Source organism: Thalassophryne amazonica, chromosome 15 (assembly GCF_902500255.1).
Source record: "Thalassophryne amazonica chromosome 15, fThaAma1.1, whole genome shotgun sequence".
In the NCBI taxonomy this organism is placed as follows: domain Eukaryota; kingdom Metazoa; phylum Chordata; class Actinopteri; order Batrachoidiformes; family Batrachoididae; genus Thalassophryne; species Thalassophryne amazonica.
Genome location: NC_047117.1, coordinates 49,569,281 through 49,589,754, shown reverse-complemented (window position 1 = coordinate 49,589,754; position 20,474 = coordinate 49,569,281). Strand labels below are relative to the sequence as shown.

The 20,474-nt window shown below is 41.7% G+C and overlaps 1 protein-coding gene and 1 long non-coding RNA gene across 4 annotated transcripts in view; one reads left to right on the top strand and one right to left on the bottom strand.

The window, feature by feature from the left end:
- The window catches only part of pnpla6 (patatin-like phospholipase domain containing 6), a 224,248-nt gene that overhangs the window by 51,245 nt on the left and 152,529 nt on the right, over positions 1–20,474 (top strand). For all 3 annotated transcript variants that reach the window (XM_034187299.1, XM_034187301.1, XM_034187298.1), the window contains exons 2-7: positions 5,994–6,082; positions 11,029–11,082; positions 12,108–12,195; positions 12,297–12,379; positions 12,511–12,602; positions 12,708–12,848. In XM_034187299.1, coding sequence (XP_034043190.1) covers positions 6,035–6,082; positions 11,029–11,082; positions 12,108–12,195; positions 12,297–12,379; positions 12,511–12,602; positions 12,708–12,848 — 506 coding nt within the window. In that variant the 5' untranslated portion in view covers positions 5,994–6,034. The remainder of the gene's footprint in view (positions 1–5,993; positions 6,083–11,028; positions 11,083–12,107; positions 12,196–12,296; positions 12,380–12,510; positions 12,603–12,707; positions 12,849–20,474) is intronic.
- The window catches only part of LOC117525462, a 28,165-nt gene continuing 10,686 nt past the window's right edge, over positions 2,996–20,474 (bottom strand). The window contains exons 2-3 of the long non-coding RNA XR_004565059.1: positions 5,908–6,013; positions 2,996–3,164 (exon numbers count right to left, since the gene is read on the bottom strand). This is a non-coding gene — a long non-coding RNA (uncharacterized LOC117525462). The remainder of the gene's footprint in view (positions 3,165–5,907; positions 6,014–20,474) is intronic.

Sequence of the window (20,474 nt, the reverse complement as noted above, 5' to 3'; positions counted from 1 at the left end):
ACTGCTGCAATTTCCTACTTCTTGTCAGTTGGGGCCAATCTCTCACCGCCGCAACCTTGGCCGGATCAGGGGTGACGGAGTTGGAGGAGATTATAAACCCCAGGAAGGACTAAGAAGTGCAGTGGAACTTGCACTTCTCGCCCTTCACAAACAACGGGTTCTCCAACAACCGCTGCAGGACCTGACGTACATGCTGCACATGAGTCTCAGGATCCGGGGAGAAGATGAGAATATCGTCAAGGTATACAAAGACAAACCGATGCAGGAAGTCCCGCAAGACTTCATTAACCAACGCTTGGAACGTTGCGGGTGCATTGGTGAGGCCTAACGGCATGACCAGGTACTCAAAGTGACCTAACGGGGTGTTAAATGCCGTCTTCCACTCGTCTCCCTTCCGGATCCGAACCAGGTGATAAGCATTCCTAAGATCCAGTTTAGTGAAAATTTGGGCTCCATGCAAGGGAGTGAACACTGAATCTAACAGAGGTAACGGGTATCCGTTGCGAACCGTGATCTCGTTCAGCCCTCTGTAATCAATGCATGGACGGAGTCCGCCGTCTTTCTTGCCCACAAAAAAGAAACCAGCACCCGTCGGGGAGGTGGAGTTCCGGATCAACCCGGCAGCTAACGAGTCCCGGATGTAGGTCTCCATTGATTCGCGTTCCGGACGTGAGAGGTTGTACAGCCTGCTGGATGGGTACTCAGCGCCCGGTATCAAATCAATGGCACAGTCGTACGGACGGTTCAGAGGCAGCTTGAGTGCCAGATCCTTGCTGAAGACGTCAGCAAGGTCATGGTACTTGGCTGGCACTGCTGCCAAATTGGGGGGGACTAGAACCTCTTCCTTAGCTGTCACACCGGGTGGAACCGAGGATCCTAAACACTCCTGGTGGCAGGTTTCGCTCCACTGCGTCACAACCCCAGATGGCCAGTCAATCCGGGGATTGTGTTTTAACATCCATGGAAAACCCAAAATCACTCGGGAGGTAGAAGGTGTTACATAAAACACAGTCTCCTCACTGTGATTCCCAGACACAACCAATGTCACTGGCTGTGTCTGGTGTGTGATTAATGGGAGAAGGGTGCCATCTAGTGCCCGTACCGACAATGGTGACGGTAAGGCCACTAGAGGGAGCCCAACTTCCTTTGCCCATCTGCTGTCCAGCAGATTCCCCTCCGACCCCTTGTCCACCAGTGCTGGGGCGTGAAGGTTTAGATCCCCACTCAGGATCGTAACTGGGATGCGTGTGGATTTACGGGGTTTCCTCGCGTGAGTATTATGGCCCACCCTCAGCCCAGTCTCTAAGGGCGGGCGTTGTAGTTTAACCGCTTGGGGCAATTCTTCTGTATGTGCTCACTCGAGCCACAGAAAAAAATTCCCTGTGGGCCAGCCTCCGTTGTCTGTTATTTGATTTCACTTAGGCCCTGCTCGTGTCCATAGCTTTGTCAGGGGGAGCTGTTGCCACATGGAGCTCTCTGGCAGTGGAGTGTGGGGACGGCGGCACCCTTTCGGACCTGGAAGGAAGAGGGACGGCTCGTGCCCGGCCACGCCCTTCGCCCCGCTCCCGACGATGTTCTTCTAGTCGGTTGTCTAACCGTATAACCATGTCGATAAGCCCGTCAAAATGCCGCGGCTCGTCCTTAGCCAGCAGATGCTCCTTCAGGACCGGAGACAGTCCGTTTACGAAGGCGGCACTGAGTGCAACAGTATTCCAGCCGGACTTCGCTGCCGCGATGCGGAAGTCGACTGCATACTCGGCTGCACTCCGACGCCGCTGTCTCATTGACAGCAGCACATTCGAAGCAGTCTCGCCTCTATTGGGGTGATCAAACACTTGTTTGAACTCCCGCACAAACCCAGTATATGTTGTCAGGAGCCGTGAATTCTGTTCACAGAGCGCCGTAGCCCAGGCGCATGCCTCTCCTCAAAGCAGGTTTATTACATAAGCCACCCGGCTGGCATCAGACACGTACATGATGGGACGCTGTGCAAAGACGAGCGAACACTGCATCAGGAAGTCTGCGCACGTCTCAACACAACCTCCGTACGGCTCCAGAGGGCTTATGTATGCTTCAGGGGAGGGGGGGAGTCGTTGAACGACCACTGGAATATCTGTATGTGGCAATCGGACAGCAGGAGGAGGTGCAGCAGCAGCGCCCTGCATGTGCGCTTCCACCTGAGCGGTGAGAGCCTCCATCCTCCGATTGAGTATAACGTTCTGCTTGGTTACCAAGTCCAACCGAGCAATGAAGGCGGTTAAGATTTGCTGCAGCTCACCCAACACGCCTCGTGCTGGCGCCTGTGCACCTTGCGTTTCCACTCGATGGTTGACGCCCCTCGGGATCCATGACGATTGGCTGAGAAATCCTGTTGGGAAAGTGTAGTGACACGGACCCACAACAGGGGGCGTAAATGAACGGACAGTGGAAATACAAAAGATAAAAATTTAATGTTGTGAAATGTGCAGAACGGTATACTTATATGATTTTAGACAACAGTCAATTAAACAGTTGGTGATGTGCAGGCAGGCTTGAGGATAGGAGACGCCTGTCCAGAGAAGAGCCGGGCCCCACACGATTTCCACTGCCAGCGGAGACCTGCAAAACACCGGAGCCGCCAAGTCCTGAGTACCCAGGTGGCCACCGCCTCCAGCTGTCGGATCGGGTACTGCTGGCAGGAAGTACAAACAGATCAAGTGGGTGTGTGCACACCCAGCAAACAGTTCAGCACAGACAGTCACAGTCCCTTCCTGAGGGAATAATCCCCCTCTCCCAGGTAGCAGGAAAACTGAATACGTGCAGTGCCTAATGTAATACTCAGGAAATTTAGGAGTGGAAAATGCCAGCTCCTCCAAATTCCCACAAAACCAGCTCCAAGCTGTACATATTCAGAAGGTTAACTGCAAAGAGTTCAGAAGCAAATATGTGCGTACAGCACAGAGACGGCTGAGAGGTTTACCTGTCGGGTAAGACGATTTCTCGGCAGGGATGTGACATCTCTGCCAGGCTTTTATGGTGGGCTGATGAGGGGTGATGAATGACAGCTGATGTGATGACTGACAGCTGTCTGTAGGTGTTCCAGGGAGGTGGCTGCACCCTCTGCTGCCTGAAGCCTGCTTTCAGGCAGGGCGCCCTCTGGTGTTGGGCCAGCAGTACCTCCTCTTCTGGCGGCCCACATAACAATTAGCATCAGCTTATCACTATCTGAAGAAATGCTATCAATCATCGTATAATAGAATCACAAGATAAAAAGTATTTTACTACAATGTTTTTAAGTCATGATACTGTCACTGTCAAAGAATTATGTCACAACAGTTGGATTCCCTTGTGGCCCACTGTCCAAATTATGCATTTGCCATCTATAAATATGAGATAAAAAATAATAATAATTTTTGGTGAGATGTTGAGATTGTTTTTTGCTGTATTCACTGTACCCCATATTTTCTTGACTAGTGGCTACACGTACATGCAATAATTATCAGAAGGAGTGGGAATGCTAATAAATGGGTAAAGACATGGAGCGTGGGCAAGATTGATATGCTCCCGATACCTGTTTAACAGTGCTAACTTACAAATTAAATAATGCTAAAATTTTATTCAGTGGAAATACTGGAGCACAGACTCCTTACATGGTCCGTTAGTACAATTAACTGCACAGCAGACCATATTATCTCAGATACAGTACATCTGGAAAGTATCCACAGCACTTCATTTTTTACACATTTTCTTATACAAAATACAGCCTTATTCCAAAATGGCGTAAATTCATTTTTTCCCTCTCAGAATTCTGCTCACAACACCCCGTAATGAGGACATTTTTTTTTTTTTTACTTTTTTTCTAATTTATTAAAAATAAAAAGCTAAGAAATCACGTGTGTAAGTATTCACACCCTTTGCGCAATACTTTGTTGATGCACCTTTAGTAGCAAATACAGGCTTCTTGAATATGATGACACAAGCTTAGTGCACCTATCTTTGGGCAGTTTTGCTCATTCCTCTTTGCAGCACCTCTCAAACTCTATCAGCACAATCATTTTCAGATCTCTCCTGAGACATTCAATCAGATTCAGGTCTGGGCTCTGGCTGGACCATTCAAGTACATTCAGAGTTGTACTGAAGCCACGCCTCTGATATCTTGGCTGTGTGCTTTGGGTCATTGTCCTGCTGACAAGATGAACTGTCACCCCAGTCTGAGGTCAAGAGTGCTCTGGAGCAGGTTTTCATCCAGGATGTCTCTGTACGTTGCTGCATTCATCTTTCGCTCAATCCTGACTAATCTCATAGTTCCTGCCGCTGAAAACATCCCCACAGCATGATGCTGCCTGGTTTCCTCCAAACATGACGACTGGTATTCACTCCAAAGAGTTCAATCTTTCTTTCATCAGACCACAGAATTTTCTTTCTCATGTTCTCAGAGTCCTTCAGGTGCCTTTTGGCAAACTTCAGGTGGGCTGCCATGTGCCTTTACTGAGGAGTGGCTTCTGTCTGGCCACTCTACCGTACAGGCCTGATTGGTGGATTGCTGCAGAGATGGTTGTCCTTCTGGAAAGTTCTCCTCTCTCCACAGGGGAATGCTGGAGCTCTGACAGAGTGACCATTGGGTTCTTGGTCACCCACCTGACTAAAGCCCTTCTACCCCGATCGCACAGTTTAGATGCGTGGCCAACCCTAGGAAGAGTCCTGGTGGATCCGAACTGGTGGATTTTGAGCTTCATGGCAAAGGCTGTGAACACTTATGTGCATGTGATTTCTTTTTTAATATAAATTTGCTAAAACCTCAAAAAGCTTTTTCTTTTTTTTTTTTTTACTTTGTCATTATGGAGCATTGTGTGTAGAATTTTGAGGTAAAAAAAAAGAATTTCATCCATTTTCGAATAAGGCTGTAAAATAATAAAATGTGGAAAAAGTGAAGCGATGTGAAAGTTGCTTCCTCTCGACCCTCATGTTAAAAGCCCCGACTTCACAGTAGAAAAAAAAACAAAAAGCAAAAACATGCTTACACTGTGGTACAAAAATGGTTTTGGTCTTTCATTTTCATGTTATTTAATTTGTATGTTAGCATTGGTAGCAGGTATCAGTGGCTTTGTGACCTAGGCTCCACTGTTACTCCATAGTTTATGAAGCAATAAGCTGGTTGTAATTTTTAATATCTGCACCAAAGCCACCTGCCATGAAAACCACCGCCCAGTCCACAAATATATGTGTTAATAAAACACCCGAACTAAGGTTAGTGTGTTAGCTTTATCTTGTTTGGTAATGACGGGACAGGAACTTGTTTGGGCTACACCTCTTTACCCATTCTTTGAGTGACCAAGAGTTAGGTGGAGTCTGGCACTGCCAACACAGTGATGCCAAGAGCTGCACTATTTGAGCTTCAAAACTGCTCATCAGAGAACCTGTGGGTGCCATCACCGAGAGCTTATCTAGTATATAAAGAGTCTATACTAATGACACCAACATACCAGTCGATTTATGCTAACGTGGTGCTAATGGTGCATACATACAAATGAAATAATACTGAAATTTTACTTAACAGAAATGCTGGAGTACCAACATCTTAGGTGATCTGTTCATACAACTAACCACACAGCAAGTCACATAATCTCAGATATTTGAAATAACATAATTAGAAAGGACAAGTGCAGTTAACTCCACAGCAGCTAGCTGTCAGTGGGGCCCAGAATCAACTTATCAGCACACACTGTCACTCAAAGGAACCAAGCCCTGAATTATTCATACATTTATAGGTTAAAAACTGATGCCTTATCAAACACCGTCTCCCCACCCCCACCAGTGTTTCCTACAGCTTTATTAGAAGGAAAACTTTTTTTTAAAAAAACTCTGTCATGTTTATTAGAAGACCTTAACATGGCCGTCAATCTGGAGTGACTCTCTTTTGGAACCCACCTCAAGTTCCCATTCAAAGAACTGCACGATTTGGCACTTTTCTAGGACAGCTTGTTGAGAATGTATGTCTCTGTTCTTCTTTCCAGTGGCTTTTGATGGACCATCCCTATGAAGAAACAGGGTTACAATGGGACAAAGTACCTCAGAGCAAGAGGTCAAAGACGACACTCCAGAGGTAAGGTTCTTCACTATCTGTCTGACAACATCTGACACAGAGTCTGGCTATAAATCCCAACCACGAAACATAAATATTCCATCATAATTTGGTCATTTTTTGTCTGAATTCAGTCATAGTTGCAATCTCCTAAAGTACTGGAATGAAAAGTCAAATTCATTGTTTCTGTCAACAGCTATTGTTGTTTTTGTTTGGTTGAGCGATTTAATGTCTGTTTTTCAGTTCGCAAGTGGTTACTTCCATTTCTTTAGCTGTATTAGCTATTTCCAGTGTTCATATTGATTTGCCTTCTTTTTTTCCAGCTTGATAATAGCATGCTTTTCTCCAATAGGCTGCTCTTTGGACTTTGTGTATGCTTATCATTTTTTAAAGACCACATATAAAAGTCCGGAATTCTATATTTTCCTTGACGGCTGTTAATAGATAAAGCCAGAATCATCTACGTACTTTTGCCTAGTTTTATTTATTTGGTTTTGTGTTGTCTTAAAATTTTAATGGGCAAAACAAGTGCGCACAAGTATCACTATATTGAAGCAGAAAACACAGGATAGCAGCCTTTTAGCACTGACAATGCTCCAAATTCATCTTAGGCCTTTTCATGCCACATAACCCTCAGCTCCTTAGGAGCCAATCAGTAACCAGTTATAACAGACACACAGTCTCATTAGCTATTACTCAGGACACTAAAAGACTATTGTGCTTGCTTTTACAATACTTTTATCTGTTGGCGAGTGAGCCAAAAATTGACATATCAGATTCATGAGGTGTGATATTGTGGAAAAGCTTAGAAGCTTATCATGGCCACCCACAATCTTTCCACTCCCTGCACTGCAAGTGTTGACTTTGATGATTAATTTATAACTGTGTACTGTAGTTGTATGTTGCTTCACTTTTGGGATAAGTGTCTTGATTAAACAGAAGGAAAAGCTGAACGTTTCGTATAATTGTTTGTAAAAATCTTTCCCATATCAGTTGTTCCTTTGGCGAAAATAATGTTAATTGAAACAAAAAAATGCTCTTGTTTTTAAAAATAAGACTGTAAGCCATCTCAATTAATTTATTAGTCCATTATTTTAAAGTGTAGGTGACACATCATGCCATGTTTTCATGAATATTTAAGACTAAAATTAAACAGTTTAAAATTTATCCTTTCCTGTTGCGTAGTTCTTGAAGAGATAAATCTTCAGATTTTGAACTGCGCGCCACTAAAAACCAGGAACTTCCGGCGAGTGATGACATTGGACAAGAAGGAGGAAGTGGTGTCAGCACGAGAACCATTATCTTAATAGCCCCATTAATTTATGGATTAATTCATGGATTTTTACAGGCTACTGACAGCCCTGTTTCTACCAAGTGGTTCGGGTCGGAGCTGCACTGTGTTTTCAGTGTCAGAACGGTTAATTTCCGCCGGCAGAATGGCAGGTGGAATTCTTATATTGACGAGCGCGTTAGCACGGTGTCCGCGGCTTCTCCACTTGACACGGAGACAAATCTGAGGATTTTCAGATTCTTTTATTGTTTTCTGGATCTTGAGATAATGTCGTCATGTGCAGACTGACGTTATGAGCACATGAGCCGCTGCGAGTCTTTTTCTTGCAGCGCAGTGTGGTTCGTTAACAACAGACTCGATCCATCAGCCGCAATAATGGATTACAGCCAGCGCTGGAACCTGGCACCAAAGTCCCGTGTGACAAATGGACTTTTCTACAGGCAAGACAGAAGGAATTTAAATATTTTCAGATGTCGTTTTGTAAATGTGGATAAGTTTAAAGATGATCTCACTGAACAAGTAAGACTATATTATTTACTCCTTCTGTGAATGGTTTTAATATTTAATAATAACGTGTTACGCTACTAACATACAGTACATTAAATGTGTTCAAGAAGGAAACAATATTTCTTTTAAAACTAGCTGATATTTTCAGTCCCTCATGTCATTTTCAGATTTGAAATTGTTTCTAAGAAAAAAAACATGAAAAAAATCCACACTTCCCCAATCCACATTTCTATTTCTGACGTCACAAATAGTAAAAAAACAAAAAACAAAATTAGCAGTTGATTACAACCAAAGAGCTGGCAAAACAAACAAACAAAAAACACTTTATCACCTCCACCCATGCCAAAATCACCTGTATTATTTATTTATTTATTTATTTTATTATCACCATTCTGTGTTCTGAACTCTGCCAATATCGTCACTGTTGTCAGACTGAAGGTTTTCCTCCAAAGTTTATTGCCATCTAAATAAGGCTCAGAATCATAACGCTGTGTCCCCCACAGCTGCTTCAGAAACACCTTCAGACTGAACTTAAAAAAAAAGCTCCACACTAGAAAAAAAAAAGTCCTCCAGACTGGACTTGAAAAAAAAAAGAAAAAAAAAAAAGCTCCATACTAGAAAAAAAAAAAAATGTCCAAAAACAGCTTGACCTCCGTGTGTACAGTTGATTTGGGCTTGAATCAGCAGGTACCGTTCTCGTGATGACGTAGCAACAATATGGCCATGAGGGCTGAACGGGACTGAAATAGAGTGCAGGCTTCAGACAGCTGTAGTTTATCCTTCACCTGCACACTTATCATCGACTTTTATTGCTCAGGATTTTTTAAAATATCAACATTTGATCATTTTTCGTGATTATTTGTGCACATTGATGTCACCTACACTTTAAATTCTTTTTTTTGTGGGGCAGGGGGCAGTAATGGGCCTTGCCCATCTACAGAAATTTTATTCTTTCATGGGGCAGAAATTTGCATTATTTGTCATTTATCTGTCACTGGCATAATGCCACAGCAGTGGAAATCAGTAGTTATTAGGTCATTCAAGGTTCAAAGCCTCACTTAACTCATCCAATCAGTGGAATCAGTCAGCATGAGGGACTTGTTGGTTTTAATAGCAGAGGTTTTTGCTCCTCACCCTCTAGAAGGGGGACATTAAAAGGTGTGGCGGCCATCTGTGCATCCGTTACATCCCTTATCACCATGATATCTCATCATCACTTCCAGGTATTACTTTTGTATCAAATACACTTGCACTCTGGACCAAAATCTTGGATAAGTTCAGATGCGAGTGGTCTGTGACCCTTGTGATCTAGTTAGAAGCTCATGGTCAAAACCCTGTCACTGCCATAACTGATACACAAGACAATTTAGTAATATGTATATGCTTTCGTGCATTTATGTCCAGTGAGGCAAATAAGTATTTGATCTACTGTCGGTTCTGCAGGTTTTCCTAACTACAAAGGATAGAAAGGTCTAATTTTTATCGTAGGTGCATTTCAGCTGTTATAGACGGAGTCTAAAAACAATTCAGAAATTCACATTGTATGATTTTTAAATAATTTATTTGCATTTTATAGCATGAAATAAGAAATTTGATCACCTACCAACCAGCAAAAATTCTGGTTCTCACAGACCTGTTAGTTTTTCTTTAAGAAGTCCTCCTATTCTGCACTCTTTACCTGTATTAATTGCAGCTGTTTAAACTCGTTACCTGCATGCAACCTGTCCACATACTATCAATCACACTCCAGCCTATCCACCATGACCAAGACCAAAGAGTTGTCTAGGGACACCAGGGACAAAATTGTAGACCTGCACAAGGCTGGGGTGGGCTACAGGAGAATAGGCAAGCAACTGAAACTCGAAACCTGAAAGATCTACAGAAGACCTGTATGGAGGAGTGGACCAAAATCCCTGCTGCAGTGTGTGCCAAATTGGTTGAGAACTACAGGAAGCATCTGACCTCTAATTGCAAACAAAGGTTTCTGTACCAAACATTAAGGTCTGTTTTTCTATTGTATCAAATAGTTATTTAATGCAATAAAATGCAAATTAATTATTTAAAAATAATGCAATGTGATTTTCTGAATTTTTGTTTTTTAGATTCTGTCTCTCAGTTGAAGTGTACCTACGATAAAAATTGCAGACCTCTCCATTTTTTGTAGGTGGGAAAACTTGCAAAATTGACACTGGATTGAGTACTTAGTTGACTCTTTATATTCATAACAGAGGTGAAACAGAAATATTTCACTTGTTTGCGGTGTGAAGAATCATAATAAGGTCCTGTTACTCAATATTCTTGAATTTCAGCTTCTCCCTTTTTCTTCAGGGTTGCCATAGTAGATTCAGCATGGATCTGCATGCTGATTTAACACAGGTTTTACATGTGGTGCCCTTCCTGATGCAATTCCACATTGCATGGAGAATGGGCATGGGTGGTCTTGAACTGGGAACCTTCTGTTTTGAAATCAAGTGCATAAACCACTTGGATATTGGCAAAACAAGTGTATTACAATACTCTGACAAATCTCGACACCACCTGTTGCAACATTCATTTTCTGTTAAAGTGGAGCAATATTTCTGACTGGTCATGCTTTGACTTTTCCAACATGTCAGTTGTTGCCTGAGTGCAGCAGCTACACATCTGGAACACTCAGTGTGTAGACTGAGAAAGCCATTCCTGCCTACAGTACAGATCCTTTATTTCAGCAGTCCACTGCACATGGGGAACTCTGTTTAATAGACATATTGGGATGTAAACTATTGTGTAACAATTGCACTAGTGAGAATCACGTAGGCTGGACACAGGAGGAAACCACAGATTACATTGTGACACTAGCAGAGAAAACTCTGTGTTTTAACCAAAACAAAATAACCACATTAGTATTTCACTGTACTGTGAAGGCTTTTCACAGAATGTGGCATCAAGTGCAAAATATAGACCTCTGAACGGCAACCTCTAACTCACCAAAACAATTATTCTTCTAAACAGTGTTTTTAGTGTTCAAGATATTTTCACACTCATGAGGTTCCACGTGCACCTGAAGCTTCACTGCTGCACGTGGGGATTCAAGGCCTTACTCACGTGCTCATTTGGTGATGGTGACAAAGGTGGGACAAGTGCCATTTAAATTAGTGATGTCTCATTGCTTGTTTTTTCCGTGTTATAGGAAACACTCAATAATATCAAGGCAATCATGGAAGATCAGCTGCAGACGAGCATGGTGAGGGTCTGATGAAGTTTCTCAGAGAAATTTGCCCTTTTTCCATTTCATTTATTCAACAGCTGTATTGTCACCTTAGCAAGAAATTATATTATGTCCATATTTCATTATTGAAGTTCTAATTAGAAATCATCTACTATAATTATATACTGTTTTTGCAGAAAACAAAATTAAGTGATAGAGACAGTCTGTGTAACAATATAGATGACATCCCTTTTACAAAAGATGTTACTGTACAAAGGTTTATCATTTCTTTAGACTACCATTTTGCCCCATCCCCACCACCTATATATTCCCAGAAAACAAAAATTGGGGGAATATATAGGAATCACCCGATCTGTCTGTCCATCCATCTGTCCACGAGATTGTAACCAAAGTTCCTCCTAAAGCCTTTTGGAGAATTTCAGTGAAACCTCACACAGTGGTAGCACACAATATGAAGAATTATGTGTTTAGTTTATGCATCATATTGTACGATGATGAAATTGTAAGCACCCCCTCCCCCAAACCACTTTTTAGATTTCAATGAACCATCACACAATGCTAACATGTCATATAAATGCATGTGCATAAAGGAAAATAATTCCAGTCCAACATGAACAAGGTGAGATAATTGCAATCTTGTGCTTAATTCATGCATTGTCCTATATGATATTGATTTCCAAAGAGCAGCTCTTCCTAAACCATTTTATGGATTTCAGTGAAACCTCACAGAGTGGTAACGCACCATATGAAGATCTGCTTGAATGAACATAATTCTGGTCTGATATCTTCAAGGGAAGATAATTGGAATTTTGTTGTTTTTAAATACAGCAGATCAACTCCATGTATCGTGGTTAACCAGATTGCTAATTCAGGTTTATCATCCCAAAAGATTTACAACCACTGATATATAATACATGCAAATGAGCTTGATCTCAGATCTCTAGGTTTGCTTGTATTTGTTTGTTTTTGCTGTTATTTTTGCCTTGAGCAGACATAACAGCTTATGCAGCAAATAAAAACATTTGTTTTCCTGTCTTCAGATGGTGGGCATAGTGATTGTTGCAGTGTTGGCCATGGTCCTCATCGCCATCCTCATCTTTTTCATTCAGCGGAGGATCCGGCAGCGAAGTCAGTCATTTCTGACGTGTTTGTCACCATCCACTGATGTGGTACCAATGATGATGATACTGTTGGGAATCTATAATGTTCTTATTTATCATGTTTCACAGGCTTAGAAGCACAGGAAGTGCCCAAATATCGCTTTCGCAAGAGGGACAAAGTCATGTTCTATGGTCGAAAGATCATGCGTAAAGTATGTGTGACAGCAATTGGTTTATGCTGTGGTAGCAGCAGAAGTCAGTATGGTTGTTGTCTTGGCCTGACTCTGACACATCGGTCATTCATGTCATGTAGCTTTCCAAATTACCAACACTGTCTTAACAGGTGTCCCAGTCTACCTCTTCTCTGGTGGGTACATCCTCCTCCTCTCGGCCACGCTTGAAAAAGAAGCAGAAGATGCTCAACATTGCCAAAAAGTAAATAAGAAAGCTTACAGTCACTGGCCAATAAGTCACAGGTCACATTGTTTCACGTCTTGCTCTCTCTGTACCTTACTGTGTAATTCCCTCTCTTCTGTGTAGGATTTTGCACTTTAAAAAGGAGGTGCCCACCCTCCAGGCCAAGGAGCCACCTCCTTCATTGTTGGAGGCAGATCTTACAAAATTTGATGTGGCCAACTCCCACCTCCCTTCAGAGGTGCTTTACATGCTGAAAAATGTCCGGTGGGTTGGTTCTTTTTGTCATATCTGTGACGTTAGTTTGTTATCTGGATACTCTGTATTGCAAATTTACTTCAAGGATACGCTGCAGCCGTAATCATATTAGAGGACTAGTAAAGTACCATCCTTCGGATGGTGAAGAAAGAGCGTAGTAATCATGAGTCACTGACCCGGCATAGTGTGCAGCAGTATACTGAGACAACGTATTAGCTTCCAAAAGAAAGCTTTCAAAGCATTTTGAAGTAGCAGCTATAACCCTTATTTTAGAAGGTTAAACTTCATCTTGTGTTTCTCTTATTTAATTATGTCTGATGCAAACTTGTCATATGTAAATTGTCACAAAGCAATATTTCAGTACATTGTACAATCCACAATGGTGGCGGCCAAGTGGTTAATGCGCTTGGTTTCAGTTCAGAAGGCTCCGGGTTCAAATCCCACCCCTGCCACATTTCTCCATGTAATGTGGAGTTGCGTCAGGAAGGGCATCCGGCGTAAAACCTGTGCCAGTTCAACATGGAGATCCACCTTGGATTTGCTGTGGCGACCCCGAGTGCAAACAAGGGAGCAGCCGAAGGGACTTACTTTACAATTTGCAAAGTTCATACCTTAAGGATGAATGGCGTCACCTAGTGTATACTGAAGTATGATGGGAATGACATATTATAATAAATTATGAGAATGCATGAAATTCAAGGCAAGACTGGAAAGAAACTGTAATAAAAACATGCTGACCAACCTGACCAATTTGTTTGCAATAACTAAGAAGCATTGCTTTATTAGAACCAATGGTACCGGATGGCTGGACACAAATACAGAAGTCAGACTCAGATGGGATTTGGCAACAAGGTTTTACTGGAACAATAAGCAGTGTCTGCCTTTGACTATCGTCAAAGGCAGTGATATGCGTTTGTCGCCCCATTTGTTACATGCAATGACAGAATTAAGCTAGGAAAGAAGACATACAGTAGCTTGTAAAAGTATTCAGCCCCTTGGTATTTCATGCATTTTAATTTATTTATGGCATTTCAAATACAAAAAGTGAATCAGGCTTCTCAATATAGACATTTCTAAAATGATCTTCCTTGGACTCAAAGTGAAAGTAAATCTCTATAACTTGATATGTAAAATCCAGGATGATGGGTTGCATAAGTAATCAGCCCCTTTGCTATAATACCTGTAAATAATCAGTTTAATTGCCAGTTTTCTTTAGACAAGTCAGGGGATGGATACATGAACATTTCCAAGTCACTGAATATGTCTTGAACTCAGTTATGAAGAAATACAAACAGTATGGCACTCTCTGGTAAATTTGTGTGGAGGAGACAGTTCTCAAAAACTGAGTGACTGTGCAAGAAGGAGAAGCATGAGGAAAGCCACCAAGGCACCCAGACAACTCAGAAATGTTACAGGCTTCTCTGGCTGTGATTGGAAAAATTGTGCAACTGTGCATGTTTTGCATTTTGTATCCCCAGTTATACAGCTTCATGATGAAGTGGTACAGAGGAGGGTTTTACTAAAAAAAGACCTGAAAGTTCAGCTACAGTTTGCCAGAAGGTACATCTGAGATGCAAGCCTAGATCTGATGTTTTGGTGAAAGAAACCCCTTTTTGTATTTGAAACGCCATAAACAAATAAAAATGTGTGAAATACCAAGGGGCTGAATACTTTTGCAAGCCACTGTACATACATAAGTCCTTATACAGGCCCTGAGGCCCATTAGTGTTGGTGCTTATCCACAGATTTTGTGCTGTGAAGTGGATGAGTCTGCAACTTCCCTGAAAGGGACAGTAGTCCATCAGAGGTTACTTCCGCAGCTAAGGCCCATTTACATCTGGATGGACTGGGACAAACTGGTTCATGAAAAAAAGCCTGGTAGTTTTTGTATATTCTGACTGAGAAACAGACAGACAGACAGACACACAAATCGGAATAATACATTTATGTGTAAGCGCTGCATGCATGGACCATGTGTGAGGTATAATTAAGAAGTTTTGAGCCTGACTCACAAAACATAGTTCTCCATCTTTTGCATTCTGAGAAACCAGCATTTCTCAACATTGCACCCGGTAAGTCAAAACCACACACATTTTTGAGAACTGTTGGGTTCTTAGAATGCTAAAGATGGAGAACCGCGCCCTATGTTTTGTGGGTCAGGCTCAAACTTTCTCAGTCGCTCCTTGTACATTGTTGTTAATTTGCTATGTATGTTTGGCCGATGGACTATGATTGCAGAACAGTGTATGGAATTACATTTTGTTCTGCAGCCACTTGGTTAAACGCAACACATAGGCAAAATTTTGAACTTGTTTGAAATTGAGACGCTGTCTGAGAAATGCAGCACAGACACAGCGTGTGTGCACCTTCTGTTGAGCCTACGTAGATTATGATTCATCATATACACATGCCTATACATTAGGCATGTGAATCTCATCATTGACAACGATTCAATATGCACCTTGATACACTACCAGCGTTACGATACATATAACGATACATGATGATACGATGCGATACGATTCACCCCTGGTCCTGATTTGATGTGATGTGATATGTATTTGATGGTGATTCAGTTCCTCAAAATGTGATACGATGCCATTTGGTGCAATACGATTAATTGATTGATTGATAGCTTTATTTCAGACTCATAGTCCAGTTTAAAAAACAAAACAAAAAAAAAAACAGACAAATAATAAACATACAAACACAGACACAGGTCCTTAGCCACTTAAAAGACAACTATACCAGTGCCTCCACATTTGGGAAGTGAACCGGATGGCACTGTAACCAATATTTGTTACTGACAAAATTATTTCATTTTCTGACTTATTTAATCGGCACAAAAATCTGTACATGACATTTCTTAAACGAGCCTGTAAAGTATTTACTCTGTGAGACACAAACAGTTCACTGGCTCTAGTCCATCTGGGCTTTTTTAACAAGAGTCTGAAGGCATCATTGTAGGCCACTCTCAGCCTCTGAAGGCTGGACTGTTTGTAGTTCAGCCACCGATGAGCCGTGTACAGCGAGGTGCAGTATGCTCTGAACAAAGTGACTTTCACACCAAGAGAACAGAATCCAAACTTTCGTGACAGAACATTAGCCTGTGCTTACAACATACGGCACTGATGATACATGTCCTCATTATCTGACAGACTGTCTGTCAGGATATGCCCAAGGTATTTAACACTTGTCACAGTATTTAGGACTTTGCCAGACAATTTGAAATCTGGAAAAATTATAGCTCTCTCTTCCTTTGTCCGACATATCATTATGAAACTCTTGATAGCATTGAATTTTACATCATGAAGTTCTCCAAAAACAGAGCACACATTCAACAGCTGCTGCAGACCAGCTGAACTAGGGCTGAAAATCACTAGATCGTCTGCATACATTAAGTGATTGACCACAGAATTACCAGCCATACACCCAGTTCTGCAATGGTTTAACTGTTTAGAAAGGTCATTCATATAAAAATTAAATAAAATTGGGGACAGCAAGCTCCCTTGTCTTACTCCATTATTGATTTGAAAGGGCACAGACACACAATTATCCCATTTGACCTGTAGAGTCTGGTGAGCATACCAGTATGATACGCATCGCACAGTATATTTTGGCACATTGGCTTGACACATTTTGTAGAATAATTTTTTTATGATTCACATGGTCAAAGGCCTTAGAGGCATCTAGAAAGCACATAAAAACAGTAGAGTTCCTCTTTTTATATTGCATAAGAAATTCTTTTAAGGTATAAATACACGTCTGTTCCATGGTCAGCTTTAAAGCCAAATTGATTGTCTGTGGAGACAATGTAGTTTTCCATTCTACTTAAAATGATTCTTTCAAATACTTTTGACAGGGTATTTGCCAGGGCAATGGGTCTATAGTTGTCAGTGCTCCCCACCTTTCTTGCCTTATCTTTAATCACAGGGACTAACAGCACTGTCATCATAGAGTCTGGAATGAACCCATGAGCAATAGCAGATAAGCATATGGCAAGTAGAGGTGCCAGCCTCATACTGCAATATTTCAGATGCTCAGCAGAAATAAGATCCTTGCCTGTTGATTTGTTTTCTGGCAAAAGCTTGATCGCTTGAAGTATTTTGTGAGATTTGAATGATTCAACATAGTCCACACAGTCAACAATATAGGGTTCACTTGAGACACAATTAAAAAGTTTAAAATAATGCTCTTTCCACAGCTCAATCATGTCAGCCCCAGAAACCCCATCTACTGTGTGAGGAAGAGAAGGTTTATAGTTGTTTACACATTTCACATTTTTTCAGAATGCCTTAATATCATTACTTAATAATTTTTCAGCCAGGGCATCATCTTTCATTGGTGCTCATTTTTACTTATAAATCTTACGGCATATTTGTATCTACAGCCCCTGGCAATAATTATGGAAACACCGGCCTCGGAGGATGTTCATTCAGTTGTTTAATTTTGTAGAAAAAAAGCAGATCACAGACATGACACAAAACTAAAGTCATTTCAAATGGCAACTTTCTGGCTTTAAGAAACACTATAAGAAGTCAGGGAAAAAAAATTGTGGCAGTCAGTAACGGTTACTTTTTTAGACCAAGCAGAGGGAAAAAAATATGGACTCACTCAATTCTGAGGAATAAATTATGGAATCACCCTGTAAATTTTCATCCCCAAAACTAACACCTGCATGAAATCAGATCTGCTCGTTAGTCTGCATCTAAAAAGGAGTGATCACACCTTGGAGAGCTGTTGCACCAAGTGGACTGACATGAATCATGGCTCCAACACAAGAGATGTCAGTTGAAACAAAGGAGAGGATTATCAAACTCTTAAAAGAGGGTAAATCATCATGCAATGTTGCAAAAGATGTTGGTTGTTCACAGTCAGCTGTGTCTAAACTCTGGACCAAATACAAACAACATGGGAAGGTTGTTAAAGGCAAACATACTGGTAGACCAAGGAAGACATCAAAGCTTCAAGACAGAAAACTTAAAGCAATATGTCTCAAAAATTGAAAATGCACAACAAAACAAATGAGGAACGAATGGGAGGAAACTGGAGTCAATGTCTGTGACCGAACTGTAAGAAACCGCCTAAAGGAAATGGGATTTACATACAGAAAAGCTAAACGAAAGCCATCATTAACACCTAAACAGAAAAAAACAAGGTTACAATGGGCTAAGGAAAAGCAATCGTGGACTGTGGATGACTGGATGAAAGTCATATTCAGTGATGAATCTCGAATCTGCATTGGGCAAGGTGATGATGCTGGAACTTTTGTTTGGTGCCGTTCCAATGAGATTTATAAAGATGACTGCCTGAAGAGAACATGTAAATTTCCACAGTCATTGATGATATGGGGCTGCATGTCAGGTAAAGGCACTGGGGAGATGGCTGTCATTACATCATCAATAAATGCACAAGTTTACGTTGATATTTTGGACACTTTTCTTATCCCATCAATTGAAAGGATGTTTGGGGATGATGAAATCATTTTTCAAGATGATAATGCATCTTGCCATAGAGCAAAAACTGTGAAAACATTCCTTGCAAAAAGACACATAGGGTCAATGTCATGGTCTGCAAATAGTCCAAATCTTAATCCAATTGAAAATCTTTGGTGGAAGTTGAAGAAAATGGTCCATGACAAGGCTCCAACCTGCAAAGCTGATCTGGCAACAGCAATCAGAGAAAGTTGGAGCCAGATTGATGAAGAGTACTGTTTGTCACTCATTAAGTCCATGCCTCAGAGACTGCAAGCTGTTATAAAAGCCAGAGGTGGTGCAACAAAATACTAGTGATGTGTTGGAGCGTTCTTTTGTTTTTCATGATTCCATAATTTTTTCCTCAGGATTGAGTGATTCCATATTTTTTTCCCTCTGCTTGGTCTAAAAAAAGTAACCGTTACTGACTGCCACAATTTTTTTTTCCTGATTTCTTATAGTGTTTCTTCAAGCCAGAAAGTTGCCATTTGAAATGACTTTAGTTTTGTGTCATGTCTGTGATCTGCTTTTTTTCTACAAAATTAAACAACTGAATGAACATCCTCCGAGGCCGGTGATTCCATAATTTTTGCCAGGGGTTGTAGCATTTGTTTGTTTTTTCTGCTCAAATAGAGGCCCCTGTCTTGGTTTCCCAGCTGCAGTCCAGGTCTTAGTGGCATCACGAGCTTCAGAATGGAATTTAGACACATAAGTGTTCCACCTAGGCCTTGTTTTACCTTTCCCTTTGCATTTATAAAAAGGTTTACTTGCTTCAATCAGTGCATCAGCGATATGAGAATACATAGAAGAAATGTCAATCTTGTGCTTCTCACTAGTGCAGTTGCAGTCTGTACACATCACTGCATCCTTTGGCAGAAGAATATTGCTTAATAGTTGATCACTGTTTGCACGATAGCAGGCAAGCTCCTCTGATGAGAGGGCAGACCAGTCCAGATATTCGCTTCTACAATTATTGGCAGTTTGCATGACAGGAATTCTGTCAAATTGAATGGACATGCATACAGGAATATGGTCGGCTGTGGCCATTTCGTATAAAATCTTCATGCCAGCCAGAGCAGCATGGGCATCATCTGTAGTGATGCAGTGGTCTAGCCACGAGGAAGTATGCCATGCTTCACTTATGTATGTGTAACTCTGGTCTGGAAAAATGACTTTATTTGATAAGGTTAGTTGATTATCTGCACAAAAATTTGTCAAATGATCAGCAAAGATAGAGTTTCTGTCTAAGATATTTGCATTTAAATCACCAATAACATACGCACTAGAGGCACTTTCATTCTCTATTAAAGCACTTATGAAAGCAAGCTTATCCAAGTACTCTTCTTCATTTTGTTTGCATTCATATGGGGAATAAGCATTTAATATCAAAATTTCTTTGTTGTGATGTGACAATCGTAATGCAATACACCAGTCCACCCCAAGCCTGGTGACGCTGTGAAGCCTGGCGATGCTGACCACAGAGTCCAGTCTCTTATTCCAAAGAATAGCCACACTTCCTGCTATTCTTGTTGTGGCTGGGGTGCCTGGTGTGCCTGGCTGGCTTTTGTTTGTCTTCTGTTTTCTGTCTTCTGTTTTTCCTTCCAGGTGGCATGCGTTCAGGACTGAGTGGCTGTGTGGCTGAGTTATCAGGACCTCACCCTGATCACCTGAAGCTTGTCATGTGCATCTCGTCAGGACTCACAGCTGTGGTGCATCTTTATGGATTGGGGCATGGTTGCATTTAAGTCTGGAGTACACAGTGTGTATTTGCCAGAGACTCGACCTTGTGACCAGACGGGTGAGATCGTCGTCTAGAGAGCCATCTCATCATCATGGATGCAGAGACCGTACCAGGTTTGATGCCATGGTCTGTGAAAGAGGAGGGGGTGAGGTCTCACGCTCGTCAGCACACTTCCTGAGGTACTTTAGGTTTTGTGACTAACATGAGTACAGTCAGTAAATGTGGTGTCCCGCACTCCCCCACTGCAGTGGAGAATTGAACTGGGTGTTCCATGCCTGCAGGGTGGGAAGCTGATTGGTAATTAAGCCAGGAAGTGTTTGCTGTTTATGTACACCTTTGAGTGCTCTCTCTGTGTGTGGAGTGGTGGACTCACATGATGGTTTCTTCTTTCACAGACTCGGTTGGTCGTGGCCACCTGGG